The 16,200-nt window shown below is 38.7% G+C and overlaps 1 protein-coding gene across 11 annotated transcripts in view; it reads left to right on the plus strand.

The window, feature by feature from the left end:
• The window catches only part of TDRD5 (tudor domain containing 5), a 109,207-nt gene extending 93,587 nt beyond the window's left edge, over positions 1 to 15,620 (plus strand). For 10 of the 11 annotated variants that reach the window (XM_045048473.1, XM_045048472.1, XM_019821702.3 and 7 more), the window contains 3 exons: positions 335 to 478; positions 3,307 to 3,517; positions 15,054 to 15,620. In XM_045048473.1, the coding sequence (XP_044904408.1) occupies positions 335 to 478; positions 3,307 to 3,517; positions 15,054 to 15,280 (582 nt within the window). In that variant the 3' untranslated portion in view covers positions 15,281 to 15,620. The remainder of the gene's footprint in view (positions 1 to 334; positions 479 to 3,306; positions 3,518 to 15,053) is intronic. The other variant, XM_045048475.1, reaches the window with a different exon arrangement.
• Positions 15,621 to 16,200: the final 580 nt, after the last annotated feature.

Here is a 16,200-nt window from a genome sequence, read left to right on the forward strand (position 1 = left end):
TTTGTGCTGTTTAAAATACTAGATGATCATGAAAAATCATCTGGCCATGAAAAACAGTATTGAAGAAAATAATACAAACCAGAGTTGTATTTGTTTCTATGAGAGCTGTGTTCCAAGGAATTCAAGGTATTGGGTGTGGACCAATAAAATAAGGGGGGAAAGTCACACTGATACAGAAACTTAATAAACACTTTTTCTTGTTTAATTGACTTTGCCTCTTTGCCTTTCCCTTGCCCAAGTTATTCTCTGTTTGGATCATGTACTCATACAGCAACTATAAATTAAAGCACTCTAAAACGTATCTTAGTTTATTGTAGCATTTTTTTCTCTATAGGATTGGTGCTTTTCTAAACCCAAAGATACATGGGATGATTCATGGCAGCCTTCAGGCCTTGTGAATGGAATGAAAGTAGAAGCTCAAAAGCAAGAGGGACTGGGTGCTCAGGAGAAAAATACTGGCACGACCAGAATTCAAAAGGTAAATGTCTAATGAATGTTACTGTGGGCAAGTACTTTCATTTTTAGAAAGTAAAGTTCTGGTTAATGATCCCACTCTGAGCATTTGGTGGAATACATATACACAAAATGTATGTTGATTTAAAATTAATTTCAGTCAATTTAATATATTTATCTCTTCAGAAGAAAATCCTAAGCCTAGAATTGAAAGATTGATTAAACCTCTATGTTAGAGAAATAGAAAACAGATATTTTCATATAATTTAGCCATAAGGAATGTTTATAGCAATAAATGCGTACATAAAAAAGAACAGTGACACATGACTTAACTTTATATCTTTGGGAACTAAAACAAACAAACCAAAAACAGCAATGAAAAAAACAAACTAAGACCAAAGTTAGCAGAAAGGCATGAAATAATAAAAATTAGAGTAAAAATCTATGAAATAGAGAACAGAAAAAAATCAATGAAATTAAGAGCTAGATTTTTGAAGCTATAAACAAAATTTGCAAACCTTCAGCTAGACTAATAAAAAAAGGAATACTCAAATATCAAAATAAAAGAAGAAACATCAAATTTGATGCCAAAGAAATAAAAAATGATCTTACTACAATTATATACAAACTGGATAACCTGGAAGAAATGGATAAATTCCTACAAACATAACAACCTACCAACACTGAATCATGAAGAATAGAAAACTGAATAAATAGGTCAATAACAAGTAAGACTGAATTAGTAACCAAACCCCACCCCTCTCCCCAAAAAATGATCAGATAACTTCACTGGTGAATTCTACCAAACATTTAAAGAATTAACCTTCTCAGTCTTTCTCAAACTATATATCATAATCATCCTCGTGAGTGTGAAATTGTATGTTATTGTGGTTTGGGGCTATGCTTTTGATTGCATATGTTAATCATGAACATGTTTCTTGAAAGTCTGTCATTAATCTCTAGTTCCATGAGGTATATTTCTAGATAACTATGATGGAGTCAGTCATTAACAACTATAGAGAGCTGAATTTGGCAGAACAGTGCTTCTCAAACTATAATGTGCCTACAGATGCCCGGAGAATCTTGTAAAAATGTGGGTTCTGACTGGGCGGCATTGGGACGGGGACACAGGTTGTGCATATCTAACACAAGCTCCCGGTTGATGCTGCTACTGCTGGTTGGCGAACCACACTTTGAACAGCAAGGCTGGACAGCGCTCTTTGGAGAAGGAATCTTGATTGTCGCTAAGTGCTTAAGTTGACTGAAGGTACTTGGTCTCAGAGTACCATACAGATTTAGAAAGGATTCATCCATGGGTTTGGGATTGTTGTTTTTTTTTTTTCAGAATGAGAAGCTATCACAGTGCATCTTAAATACGTTTTAACAGTGCATCTTTCTTGAAAAATCACACTTAGGAAAGAAAAAGAATATAGCTTTAAAAACTTGTTTCTGATTTTGATTTTTGTTCAACTTGTAAAAATAGGCAGCAGACGTGTGGGTGCCTGGGTGGCTCAGTTGGCTGAGTGCCCGACTCTTTATTTCGGCTCAGGTCATGATCTCACGGTTTATGAGTTTGAGCCCCATATCAGGCTCTGTGCTATCCGCGAGGAGCCCATTTGGGATTCATTCTCTCTCTCTCTGCCCCTCCCCCACTTGCATGTGCATGCTCTCTCTCTCTCAAAACAAACTTAAAAGAAGGCAGCAGGGCATAATGTAAAAATCACTTGGTCTGAGTGGTCTGCAGTTTAGGGTTTAGCCTTATCACAACTTAATGCCAGTTAACATTGAAGAAGATAAGTGCTAAGTTACATAGTTTGTATCTACTTCAGCAATGACGGTATAGTAGGATACAGGATCTCATGGTTAAAATTTGACACTCCATTCACTGAAGCCCAAATTTAGTCTCCATATGGGATGTTCATCTCTTTCTCTCAAATCCTAGTTCTTAATGCTCCATTTTGTCTCTTCTGAGGAGCCTTCCTTTAACTACTTTATGTTCTATACAGGTAATGCCTCCATTCGTGGCTCGCTGCAGCACATACGCTATTTCCTAACTGAGGACTGTGAGTTTAGGGACAGTGATCCTATCTTACTAGGAGGTGGGCAGGTGGGGCATAGAGAACATGGACTGGGCTGAGTTCTGGTCTCTGCTTTGTCTCCTACTTGTTGACCTTGGATAATTTAGCCTCTTGTGAAAAGCATTATGCTAAGTTAAAAGACCCACAGTAAGGAAGACCTAACACCTAAGCTAGTGCCTTGTACTGTGGTTTAAAGGAAGAAGCACGTGCAAGTAACTTCACGCTGTGCCTGACAGTATGCCTGCCGTGTGCGCTTTCTCATTTCCTGCCACTCTTCCTTAGCTCTGTGTGGCAGCAGACAGTACCATGTTTGCTTATAACATGTGTTCAGTAAATGCTTCCTGGATTGAATGGATGGTCACTAAGTTAGAAAAGGACTTGTTTCTTCTGGAGAATATCTAGGTTCTTAAAAGTGAGTCAGTTATAGGGCGCCTGGGTGGCGCAGTCGGTTAAGCGTCCGACTTCAGCCAGGTCACGATCTCGCGGTCCGTGAGTTCGAGCCCCGCGTCAGGCTCTGGGCTGATGGCTCAGAGCCTGGAGCCTGTTTCCGATTCTGTGTCTCCCTCTCTCTCTGCCCCTCCCCCGTTCATGCTCTGTCTCTGTCCCAAAAATAAATAAACGTTGAAAAAAAAATTAAAAAAAAAAAGTGAGTCAGTTATTAATGATGATATGAAAAATATTTGTCTTGTATATAAGGATCCAAAACAGGGTTAATTCTTCCTGTTATGCTAACAATTACCTTTCATGCTTTTGCCCTACTTTTCCCATACTGCAGCAGCCAAGCTCAGAGAGTTCTTCAGACTCTTCCACATTGCCCAAATTGGAAGAGTTCTACATCTCTCTTATCCAGTCACAGCAGTCAGCAGAAGGGAGCCAGTTTGAGCCCAGCAGCACTCAGACTCAGGCAAAGCAAACCCAGCTACCCCCAGCAGCCTTCAGCGCAACCCCTACAGGGATGGATTCCCCAGAAAAACACTCTGGTTCAGGTAGGTTTACATACAATTGACAGATACGGTGGTTTGTCATTTATCTTTTCCGGAACATAACTTGAAAAATTGCTGACTTTAGCATTTGTCTCAAGTCCTTACGTTGTTCTGGGCTCAATTGTTCCCTTTTATTTTGCCACTCCTTTTTTTTTTTTTCTTTTGCAGTTTGTTTGGGGGAGTCAGTTTTACAGACAGTGAAATTTGCCACTTTTGATGTGTACAGTTCTGTGAGTTTTGACATATATATCCAGTCTTGTAACCACCACCACCACCACCATCATGATATAGAGCAATTCCACCAGTTCCTCGCATCCGTCTGTTGGTCTGCAGTCATTCACTCCCCTTGCTTGCTGGTTCCTGACATGTTACTTTCCTTTTTCTAGAATTTCATAGAAAGAGAGTCATACAGTGTATAGTTTTTAAGTCTGAACTTTTTCACTTAGGATGTTTTAGAGATTCATTTATATTGTTGCCAGGGTCAGAAGTTTGTTCTGATTTACTGCTAAGTAGTACCCCATTGTATGGATATAGCATAATTTGTTCATTACATGACATACATCTGCGTTGTTTCCGGATTTGGGCCATTATGAAAAAAGCTGTGAACGTTCACATAAGCTCTTTGTGTACACATACTCAGTACATGCCAAGGAGTAGAATTGCTGGCTCCCATGATCATTACATGATTAACTTCTTAAGAACTGCCAAAATGTTTTCCAAAGTGGCTGTACCATTCTTTATTCACACCAGTAATATATGAAAGTTCTAATTGCTCCATCTCCTTGCCAACACATGATATTATCAGTCTTAAAACTTTGCCATTCTAGTGCGTGTGTAATGGTATCTTGTGGTTTTAATTTGTATTTCCCTCTTTGCCAGTGATGTTGACCATCTTTTCGTGTGCTTACATGCAATCTGTATATCTTCTTTAGTGAATTGCACGTTCAAATATTTGTTCATTTTTATTAAATTATCTTTTCATTGATGTGTAAAAATTATACTTGACACAAAAGCTTTTTTCAGATACATATATGTGTGTGTGTATATGTATATATACATCACAAATATTTTCAAGTGTGTGATTTCCTTAACAGCATCTTTGGAAGAGCAAAAGTTTTCGTTTTGATGAAGTCTGATTGATTTTTTTCTTAGTGTAAAGGTTGACCTTTTTGTGTCCTGTTCAGAAATCTTTTTTAACCCAAGTAACTGATTTTCTCTTTTTCATATGAAAGTTCTCTAGTTTTAGGTCTTACAATTAGATCTGTGATCCAATTTGTTAATTTTTGAGTTACTATTTGTATTGTTATTATTATTATTATTATTATTATTATGGTGCGATATAAGGATTAATGTTTATTTTGACTGCATATAAATATTCACTTTTAGCACCAGTTCTTGAAAAGGTTGTCCTTTCTGGGGCACCTGGGGAACTCAACAGTTAAGCATCTGACTCTTGATTTCAGCTCAGGTCATGACCTCATGATTCATGGGTTTGAGCTCCCCACATTGGGCTCTGAGCTGAGCCTGCTTGGGATTCTCTCTCTCTCTCCCTCTCTCTCTGCCCCTCCCTGACTGTCTGTCTGTCTGTCTCTCAAAATAAATAAATAAACTTTAAAAAAGAAAAAGAAAAGGCTGTCATTTCACTTTTAAACTGCATTGATATCTTTGTCAAAAGTCAGCAGGCTGTATATGTGAGGGTCTATTTCTAGACTTCTATTATGTTTTAGTAGTCTGTATGTCTTTATACCATTGCCTTGATTAGTGTGGCTTTATAAGTCATGAAATCATACAGTTTTGTTCTTTATCAGATTGTTTTGGCTATTTTAGGTCATTTTCCACATGAATTTTATTTATTATTTTTAAATACTTATTTTGAGAGACAGAGAACGTGTGTGCGTGCAAGTTGGGGAGGGGCAGAGAGAAGGAGACAGAATTGCAGGCAGGCTCTGCACTGTCAGTGCAGAGCTCAATGCAGGACTTGAACCCATGAACCATGAGATCATGACCTGAGTCGAAATCAAGAGTGGGACACTTAACTGACTGAGCCACCCAAGAGCCCCTTCCATATGAATTTTAGGATTAATGTAAATTTACACAAAGCTTGCTAAAGTTTTTATTGAGATTTTTTTTTCATATGTTATAATATTAGTTTCAGGTGTACAATATAGTTATTCACCACTTGCATACGTCATCTGGTGCTCATCACGAGTGCACTCTTTACCCTCCATCACTTTGCAGGTAGGTACCTTCTCCCATTCAGGGAGGTTTTAGGTTTTTGATTGTTTCCTTTGCTGTGTAGAAGCTTTTTGTTTTGATGAAGTCCCAATAGTTTATTTTTGCTTTTGTTTCCCTTGCCTCTGGAGACTTATCTAGAGCTATGACTGATGTCAAAGAGCTTACTGCATGTGTTCTCCAGGATTTTAAGGTTTCAGGTCTCATATTTAGGTCTTTCATCCATTTTGAATTTATTTTTGTGTATGATGTAAGAGAGTGGTCCAGTTTGATTGTTTTGCGTGTTGCTGTCCAGTTTTTCCAACACCATTTGTTGAAGAGTCTTTGACCAATGATAAGATTCTTTCCTGCTTTGTTGAAGATTAATTGACCATATAATTGTGGGTTCATTTCTGGGTTTTCTGTTCTGTTGATATACGTGTCTATTTTTGTACCAGGACCATACTGTTTTGATTATAGCAGCTTTGTAGTATAATTTGAAGCCCCAAATTGTGATGTCTTCAGCTCTGCTTTTCTTTTTCAGGATTGCTTTGGCTATTTGGGATCTTTTAGTGTTTCCATACAAATATTAGGATTGTTTGTTACAGCTTTTTGAAAAATGCTGTTGGTATTTTGATAGGGATTGCATTAAGTGTGTGGATTGCTTAGGGTAGTATAGACATTTTAACAATGTTTGTTCTTCCAATCCATGAGCAAAGAATGTTTTTCCATTTCTTTGTATCCTAGTTTCTTCATAAGTGTTGTATAGTTTTCAGAGTACAGATCTTTTACCTCTTTTGTTAGGTTTTTTCCCAGGTATCTTGATTTCTTTTTCTGCTGCTTCATTATTGGTGTCTAGAAATGCAACAGATTTCTGCACATTCATTTTATATCCTGTGGCTTTGCTGAATTCATATATTCTAGCAATTTTTTTTGGTGGAGTCTTGAGTTTTCTATATAGGGTATCATGTCACCTGCAGATAGAGAAAATTTGACTTCTTTGCTGGTTTGGATGCCTTTTTATTTCTTTCTGTTGGCTTATTGCTGAGGCAAAGACTTCCAGTACTGTGTTAAATAGTAAAAGTGAGAATGGACTACCCGGGCTCGTTCTTGGATGTAGAGGGAAAGCTTTCAGTTTTTCCCCATTGAAGTTGATACTAGCTGTGGGTCTTTTGTATGTGTGTTTTATGTTGAGGTATGTTCCATCTATCCCTACTTTGTTGAGGGTTCTTATCAAGAATGGATGCTGTATTTTGTCAAATGCATTTTCTACATCTATTGACAGAATCATATAGTTCTTATCCTTTCTTTTATTAATGTGGTATATCACATTGGTTGATTTGCAAATATTGAACCAGCCCTGTAGCCCAGGGATAAATCCCACTTGATTGTGGTGAATAATTCTTTTAATGTATACTGTTGGATTGAATTTTCTAGTATCTTGTAGAGAATTTTTGCATCCAGTTTCATCAGGAGTATTGGCCTGTAATTTAGTGGGGTTTTGTCTGGTTTTGGAATCAAGGTAATGATTCATAGAATGAGTTTGGACATTTTCCTTCCTTTTCTGTTTATTTGGAACAGTTTGAGAAGAGTAAGTGTTAACTCTTCTTTGAATGTGTGGTAGCATTCTCCTGGGAAGCCATTTGGCCCTGGACCTTTGTTTGTTGGGAGACTTTTTTTTTAATTTTTAAAAAATGTGTATTTATTTTTGAGAGAGAGACACAGAGCATGAGACGGAGAGGGGCAGAGAGAGCAGGAAACACAGAACTCGAAGCAGGCTTCAGGTTCTATGCTGTCAGTGCCGAGACCAACATGGGCTCGAACTCATGAACTGGGAGATCATGACCTGAGCTGAAGTCAAGGCTTAACAGACTGAGCCACCCAGGCCCCCTGTTTGTTGGGAGAGATTTGATTACTGATTCAGTTTCTTTGCTGGTTATGGGTCTGTTCAAATTTCCTATTACTTCCTCTTTCAGTTTGGGTAGTGTGTGAGTTTCTAGGAAAGCAAAACAGCCATAAATAATACACAAATGAATGAACATAGCTGTTTTCCAATAAAACTTTATTAAAAACCAGGTGGTAGGTAGGCTGGATTTGGCCCACAGACTGTCGTTTATCAACACCTTTGTAGGTCCAGGTTTCTGTCCAGCATTATTTTATTTTTTGCTTGAAGAACTTACATATCTTGTGGTGCTGGTCTGCTACTGATGTCTTTTCTCAGTTCTTTCACATTAGGCAAAGCCTTTATTTTTATTTCATTTCATTTCTTTAAGTTTTTTTTCTGGATATAAAGTCATAGGTTGGTATATTTGTCACTGCATTAAAAGATGTCACTTTGCTTGTCACTGTGATGTCAAGTGTTGTCATTTTTGTGTTTGTTCCTTTGTAATGTGTTATTTTCTCTGGATGCTTTTAAGATTTTCTCCCACATCACTGATTTTCAACAATCTGATTATAAGGTGGCTTGGTGTAGTTCTCTTTGTATTTCTTCTGCATAGAGTTCATTGAGCTCTTGGATCTCCAAGTTTATAGTTGCCATTAAATCCGAAAAAAATTCAATCATTATTCTTCAAATGTGTTTTTCTGTCACTCCCCCTTCTTTTTTTTTTTTTTTTTTTTTTAACTCCAATTTTACACATTATATGCGATAGGTCACTTTTTCTACACCTACTGGTATACTTCTTTTCCCTAGTCTTTGGATGGTTTCTATTACTGTCTCTTAATGGTGCTCACCTTTTCTTGTTCAGTGATTAATATATTCTTTTCCCATCCAGTATATTTTTCATCTCAGAAATTGTATTTTTCATCTCTACTGGTTTGGTTTGGGTCTTTTTAAATCTTTTTTTTTTTTTTTTTCCCTCATCATACTTGTATTTTTCTCTGCCTTCTTGTATACCTGGAGTACCCTTTTAAAAAAAATTTTTTTTAATGTTTATTTGTTTTTGAGAGAGAGAGAGAGAGAGAGAGAGAGAGGCAGACAGAGCACGAGCAGGGGAGGAGCAGAGAGAGGGAGACACAGAATCTGAAACAGGCTCCAGGCTGTGAGCTGTCAGCACAGAGCCCGAGGCAGGGCTCGAACTCACAAACCGTGAGATCATGACCTGAGCCGAAGCTGAACGCTCAACTGACTGAGCCACCCAGGTGCCCCTACACCTGGAGTACTCTTAGAACAGCTATTTTAATACCCTTTCTTTGTGATTCTGGCATGTGTACCATTTCTGTCATTTGTGTCATTGCTGAATTGGCTTCTGCCTGTTGCTTTTTCTCCTGAGAACAAGTCCTATTTTTCTCTCTTCTGTGCACATCTGGTAACTTTTTATTATATGACAGACACTGAGTTTTACATTATTGACTGGGCCTCTTTTTCTTTTCCCTCCCCTCCCCTTCTCTCCTTTTCTCCTTCCTTCTCTGTGTGTATCTCTCTGTCTTTCTCTATCCACCCATCCACCAATTGGTTGGGGGGGATTGGGGAAGATGCAGTTTAATCACCTGAAATTGGTTTTATCATTTTTGCATTTCTTTTAGGTTTCATTAGGCTGGCCTAGAAAAGTCTTTAGTCTGTTGGCCCTGCTATTTAGGCAGTACCATTCTGAGGGTAGAGATAGGACTAGATGTTCCATATGTTAGGATTTCTTTACACTCTGTCTGGTGGGAACACGACCTACTTTGCCCAGAAGCTACAATGATTGTTCTGCCTGTTCCTTTCAGGATGGTTTTCTCCTTGGCCTCATGGTCTCCTCACGTGCCTGAGCCAGATCACTAGCCAGCCTAAGACTCAAAGGGACCTCTCTGCAGATTTCCATCTGCTTCTTCTCGGTACTTTCCTCCCACAAATTCTAGGCAGCTTGGCCTCCATGAGTTCCAAACTCTGTCTTTTCAGCCCAGTAAGATCTCCAGGCTCAGTTTGGATTCTCCCTTCTTGTACTGAAGCCAGGAAATCATCTTAACAGTGAGCTGAGGCCCTTGTAAAGCTCACTTCATTTGTTTCCCTTCTCTCAGGGATTACTATCTTGCATGCTTGCTGTTCAGTGTATAAAAGCTGTTGTTTCAGCATAAAACATACAGACATCACAATGACTCTAAACCCGTATCTTTCTATAATAACACTGAATGTAAATGGACTAAATGCGCCAACCAAAAGACATAGGGTATCAGAATGGATAAAAAAACAAGACCCATCTATTTGCTGTCTACAAGAGACTCATTTTAGACCTGAGGACACCTTTAGATTGAGAGTGAGGGGATGGAGAACTATTTATCATGCGACTGGAAGCCAAAAGAAAGCTGGAGTAGCCATACTTATATCAGACAAACTAGACTTTAAAGTAAAGGCTGTAACAAGAGATGAAGAAGGACATTATATAATAGTTACAGGGTCTATCCATCAGGAAGAGCTAACAATTATAAATGCCTATGCGCCGAATACCGGAGCCCCCAAATATATAAAACAATTACTCATAAACATAAGCAACCTTATTGATAAGAATGTGGTAATTGCAGGGGACTTTAACACCCCACTTACAGAAATGGACAGATCATCTAGACACACGGTCAATAAAGAAACAAGGGCCCTGAATGAGACATTGGATCAGATGGACTTGACAGATATATTTAGAACTCTGCATCCCAAAGCAACAGAATATACTTTCTTCTCGAGTGCACATGGAACATTCTCCAAGATAGATCATATACTGGGTCACAAAACAGCCCTTCATAAGTTTACAAGAATTGAAATTATACCATGCATACTTTCAGACCACAATGCTATGAAGCTTGAAATCAACCACAGAAAAAAGTCTGGAAAACCTCCAAAAGCATGGAGGTTAAAGAACACCCTACTAACGAATGAGTGGGTCAACCAGGCAATTAGAGAAGAAATTAAAAAATATATGGAAACAAACGAAAATGAAAATACAACAATCCAAACGCTTTGGGATGCAGCGAAGGCAGTCCTGAGAGGAAAATACATTGCAATCCAGGCCTATCTCAAGAAACAAGAAAAATCCCAAATACAAAATCTAACAGCACACCTAAAGGAACTAGAAGCAGAACAGCAAAGGCAGCCTAAACCCAGCAGAAGAAGAGAAATAATAAAGATCAGAGCAGAAATAAACAATATAGAATCTAAAAAAAACTGTAGAGCAGATCAACGAAACCAAGAGTTGGTTTTTTGAAAAAATAAACAAAATTGACAAACCTCTAGCCAGGCTTCTCAAAAAGAAAAGGGAGATGACCCAAATAGATAAAATCATGAATGAAAATGGAATTATTACAACCAATCCCTCAGAGATACAAATAATTATCAGGGAATACTATGAAAAATTATATGCCAACAAATTAGACAACCTGGAAGAAATGGACAAATTCCTGAACACCCACACTCTTCCAAAACTCAATCAGGAGGAAATAGAAAACTTGAACAGACCCATAACCAGTGAAGAAATTGAATCGGTTATCAAAAATCTCCCAACAAATAAGAGTCCAGGACCAGATGGCTTCCCAGGGGAGTTCTACCAGACGTTTAAAGCAGAGATAATACCTATCCTTCTCAAGCTATTCCAAGAAATAGAAAGGGAAGGAAAACTTCCAGACTCATTCTATGAAGCCAGTATTACTTTGATTCCTAAACCAGACAGAGACCCAGTCAAAAAAGAGAACTACAGGCCAATATCCCTGATGAATATGGATGCAAAAATTCTCAATAAGATACTAGCAAATCGAATTCAACGGCATATAAAAAGAATTATTCACCATGATCAAGTGGGATTCATTCCTGGGATGCAGGGCTGGTTCAACATTCGGAAATCAATCAACGTGATACATCACATTAACAAAAAAAAAGAGAAGAACCATATGATCCTGTCAATCGATGCAGAAAAGGCCTTTGACAAAATCCAGCACCCTTTCTTAATAAAAACCCTTGAGAAAGTCGGGATAGAAGGAACATACTTAAAGATCATAAAAGCCATTTATGAAAAGCCCACAGCTAACATCATCCTCAACGGGGAAAAACTGAGAGCTTTTCCCCTGAGATCAGGAACATGACAAGGATGCCCACTCTCACCACTGCTGTTTAACATAGTGCTGGAAGTTCTAGCATCAGCAATCAGACAACAAAAGGAAATCAAAGGCATCAAAATTGGCAAAGGTGAAGTCAAGCTTTCGCTTTTTGCAGATGACATGATATTATACATGGAAAATCCGATAGACTCCACCAAAAGTCTGCTAGAACTGATACAGGAATTCAGCAAAGTTGCAGGATACAAAATCAATGTACAGAAATCAGTTGCATTCTTATACACTAACAATGAAGCAACAGAAAGACAAATAAAGAAACAGATCCCATTCACAATTGCACCAAGAAGCATAAAATACCTAGGAATAAATCTAACCAAAGATGTAAAGGATCTGTATGCTGAAAACTATAGAAAGCTTATGAAGGAAATTGAAGAAGATTTAAAGAAATGGAAAGACATTCCCTGCTCATGGATTGGAAAAATAAATACTGTCAAAATGTCAATACTACCCAAAGCTATCTACACATTCAATGCAATCCCAATCAAAATTGCACCAGCATTCTTCTCAAAACTAGAACAAGCAATCCTAAAATTCATATGGAACCACAAAAGGCCCCGAATAGCCAAAGTAATTTTGAAGAAGACGACCAAAGCAGGAGGCATCACAATCCCAGACTTTAGCCTCTACTACAAAGCTGTCATCATCAAGACAGCATGGTATTGGCACAAAAACAGACACATAGACCAATGGAATAGGATAGAAACCCCAGAACTAGACCCACAAACGTATGGCCAACTCATCTTTGACAAAGCAGGAAAGAACATCCAATGGAAAAAAGACAGCCTCTTTAACAAATGGTGCTGGGAGAACTGGACAGCAACATGCAGAAGGTTGAAACTAGACCACTTTCTCACACCATTCACAAAAATAAACTCAAAATGGATAAAGGACCTAAATGTGAGACAGGAAACCATCAAAACCTTAGAGGAGAAAGCAGGAAGAGACCTCTCTGACCTCAGCCGTAGCAATCTCTTACTCGACACATCCCCAAAGGCAAGGGAATTAAAAGCAAAAGTGAATTACTGGGACCTTATGAAGATAAAAAGCTTCTGCACAGCAAAGGAAACAACCAACAAAACTAAAAGACAACCAACGGAATGGGAAAAGATATTTGCAAATGACATATCGGACAAAGGGCTAGTATCCAAAATCTATAAAGAGCTCACCAAACTCCACACCCGAAAAACAAATAACCCAGTGAAGAAATGGGCAGAAAACATGAATAGACACTTCTCTAAAGAAGACATCCGGATGGCCAACAGGCACATGAAAAGATGTTCAGCGTCGCTCCTTATCAGGGAAATACAAATCAAAACCACACTCAGGTATCACCTCACGCCAGTCAGAGTGGCCAAAATGAACCAATCAGGAGACTATAGATGCTGGAGAGGATGTGGAGAAACGGGAACCCTCTTGCACTGTTGGTGGGAATGCAAATTGGTGCAGCCGCTCTGGAAAGCAGTGTGGAGGTTCCTCAGAAAATTAAAAATAGACCTACCCTATGACCCAGCAATAGCACTGCTAGGAATTTATCCAAGGGATACAGGAGTACTGATGCATAGGGCCACTTGTACCCCAATGTTCATAGCAGCACTCTCAACAATAGCCAAATTATGGAAAGAGCCTAAATGTCCATCAACTGATGAATGGATAAAGAAATTGTGGTTTATATACACAATGGAATATTACGTGGCAATGAGAAAAAATGAAATATGGCCTTTTGTAGCAACGTGGATGGAACTGGAGAGTGTGATGCTAAGTGAAATAAGCCATACAGAGAAAGACAGATACCATATGGTTTCACTCTTATGTGGACCCTGAGAAACTTAACAGGAACCCATGGGGGAGGGGAAGGAAAGAAAAAAAAACAGGTTAGAGTGGGAGAGAGCCAAAGCATAAGAGACTCTTAAAAACTGAGAACAAACTGAGGGTTGATGGGGGGTGGGAGGGAGGAGAGGGTGGGTGATGGGTATTGAGGAGGGCACCTTTTGGGATGAGCACTGGGTGTTGTATGGAAACCAATTTGTCAATAAATTTCATTAAAAAAAAAAAAGCTGTTGTTTCATACATTTTGTCCAGTTTTCCAGTTGTTTAAGGCAGAAGAGACTGTTTTTCAATTCCTGTTGAATTAACCTTATGTCCGGAAGCAGAAGTTTCACTACTCTTTATCCCTTTTAAAATCTGAACTCACCAAAACTTTGTGTAAAACCACTTGTTTTTATTTGAATGCACCAGCTCTTTTCCCCTCTTGTGGGCATTAATTACAACTTTTTGATCAGAATTTTACTCTCAAATTCTTGAACGTAATTCACCACAAATGTACGGAACATATGCCACATGCTGCTATGTTAGATGCTAAAAATGCAAAGATGAGTAAAGTACTGATTATGCCTGCGTTTTCTCTAGATTTTCCGAAATATGTGTTTTTAAGATCTAGGGCAATGCTTTACAAAATGTAATCATACCGGTGGCAGTTTGGGAAGTGTTTGTGATGATGGACATTGTTTAGCTCACCTAGATTTTTTTTAAAACTAAAGCAGAGCGTTCTTGAAGGAAGCAGTGTGTTTGCTTAGATGCTGGCATCAGAGCGCCTTCTCTCATTGTAAACAGGCGGTAAACAGGTGCGCTGGCCTGGAGTAGACGCGTGAGAATGCCTGGCATCCCTTCCTGCTGTTCAGAACTTTTGGCATTGGAGTTCCCAGCGAATTTATTTCATTTAAAAGGTTCTTTCTTCGTAGTTGAAACTAATTCCTAAGGAATTTGTTTTATGGCTGATAACTGGTTTTTGGAACTTCTTACAAACATCTTGGTCAATTTTGTTTTTACACTGGCACAGTCTCAAATTGGAGCCACTTTGGCAATAGAAAACACCCGTGGGGTACACTTGTGTTCATTGCCGGATGGAAATAGGGGAGCTTAAGGGCTCCTCCCTGGAGTTGGAATCATATCCAACTTATTTTTATCGTGTCCTAGAGAGAAAATTTCCCTTCCTGTTCATAAGTACGTTTCCCCCCTCTCTTTCCCTCTCCTCATTCTGACAAGGATTTACTTCATCTCAACGCATGACTCTCCACCCTCGTTTCTTTTCCATTTGTTGACTGGTTTCCCAGGCTCATCTCTGATCATAACAGAAGGTGTCACCATGTAACAGAAGTTGATTGTAACACACGTTAATAAAGAATTAGAATGGGAGAGAGAAGGCAGAGTATGAGAACCCCTTGAGAAGACTTGTGTGTTCTTTCTTTTTCAGTGGAGAGCTCTCCAGAGCGCCTGAAGAATGATTTTTCTAGTAGCCATGCTATTACAGTGTTCAAAGACAAGAGTCACGGAGCCATGGACCAGCTGTCTTTGATTTTGTCTCCTGAGCACCAGATCTCCCAGAAGCTCTACATTCCCCGGAGTACAGCCACTGCCGCCTTAGGAGCTGCTGCGCGGCTGGCCACATCCAGGAGCCTCCTACATTGGTATCCCATGTGAAAAGGATGGAAACTTGAGGGAGGAAGTCGAGGAGAAAGCAATAAGCCAGGTGCCTTAGGGCTTGGTGATTTCCCAAGGCCAAAATAAGGCGGTATTGAGACAAAACGGTATTTTGATAGTTGATGCTTATGTCTTTCTGTGTGATTGTATGTTAGCTGTGTTATGCTAACAGTCCACTTTGTTGTGTAAGTATTGATATTTAATGTTTTAATTTTTATTGTTTCTTCCCTATAGTTTTGTTCACCTCAGTTTAATGTAGTGTGAAGGAATTCGTGTGTGTGTTTCTATAAATGCCTTTCTTGTACATAACATGACTGATAAATGAAAACTGGAAAACTGATGTCTTGTGATCCATATTTAGTAAGACAAAAATGATCTCTGATTCTTCAGAAAAAGGATGTCTGAATTGTAAGGCTGCTTTTTTTTTTTTTTTCTCATTTGAAATTTTCTAGATCCAGATAATCCAGAGCTCCACTTCTTACCATTATCATTTCTTTAAAATGCTAGACTCAGTGAGAAAATCCATATCCTGAGGCTTTGGTCGTGAAAGAACTTTCACATTAAAAAAATTAAGCTGTCTTTCAGTACAGGCAGTTTCTGGAAGACTCATAATGCAATTCTAGAGACCGGTTGTTCACACTTAGCTGACTGAGCCTTCCCTGTAGGACTCACGGTTCCCAGGAGCTCCTGGGTGGTAGTCATTCAGGAGGGTACTGTTTAAGCATCTGTGTAACATGATGCTCTCTGAAGTCAAATTGTGGGACACGCTATAGGACGTTTTGTTAAGTTCATAGAATGAACCATCAAGAACAAACAAGAGACTGAAAGGTGAAATTAAAGAATGTGAGTGATACTAATTTAAATTCTTTGTGGTAAAATACTAGACTTATCCCCAAATTTAAAAAATCCAATACAGAATC

This window comes from Felis catus, chromosome F1 (assembly GCF_018350175.1).
Source record: "Felis catus isolate Fca126 chromosome F1, F.catus_Fca126_mat1.0, whole genome shotgun sequence".
Taxonomy (NCBI): Eukaryota; Metazoa; Chordata; class Mammalia; order Carnivora; family Felidae; genus Felis; species Felis catus.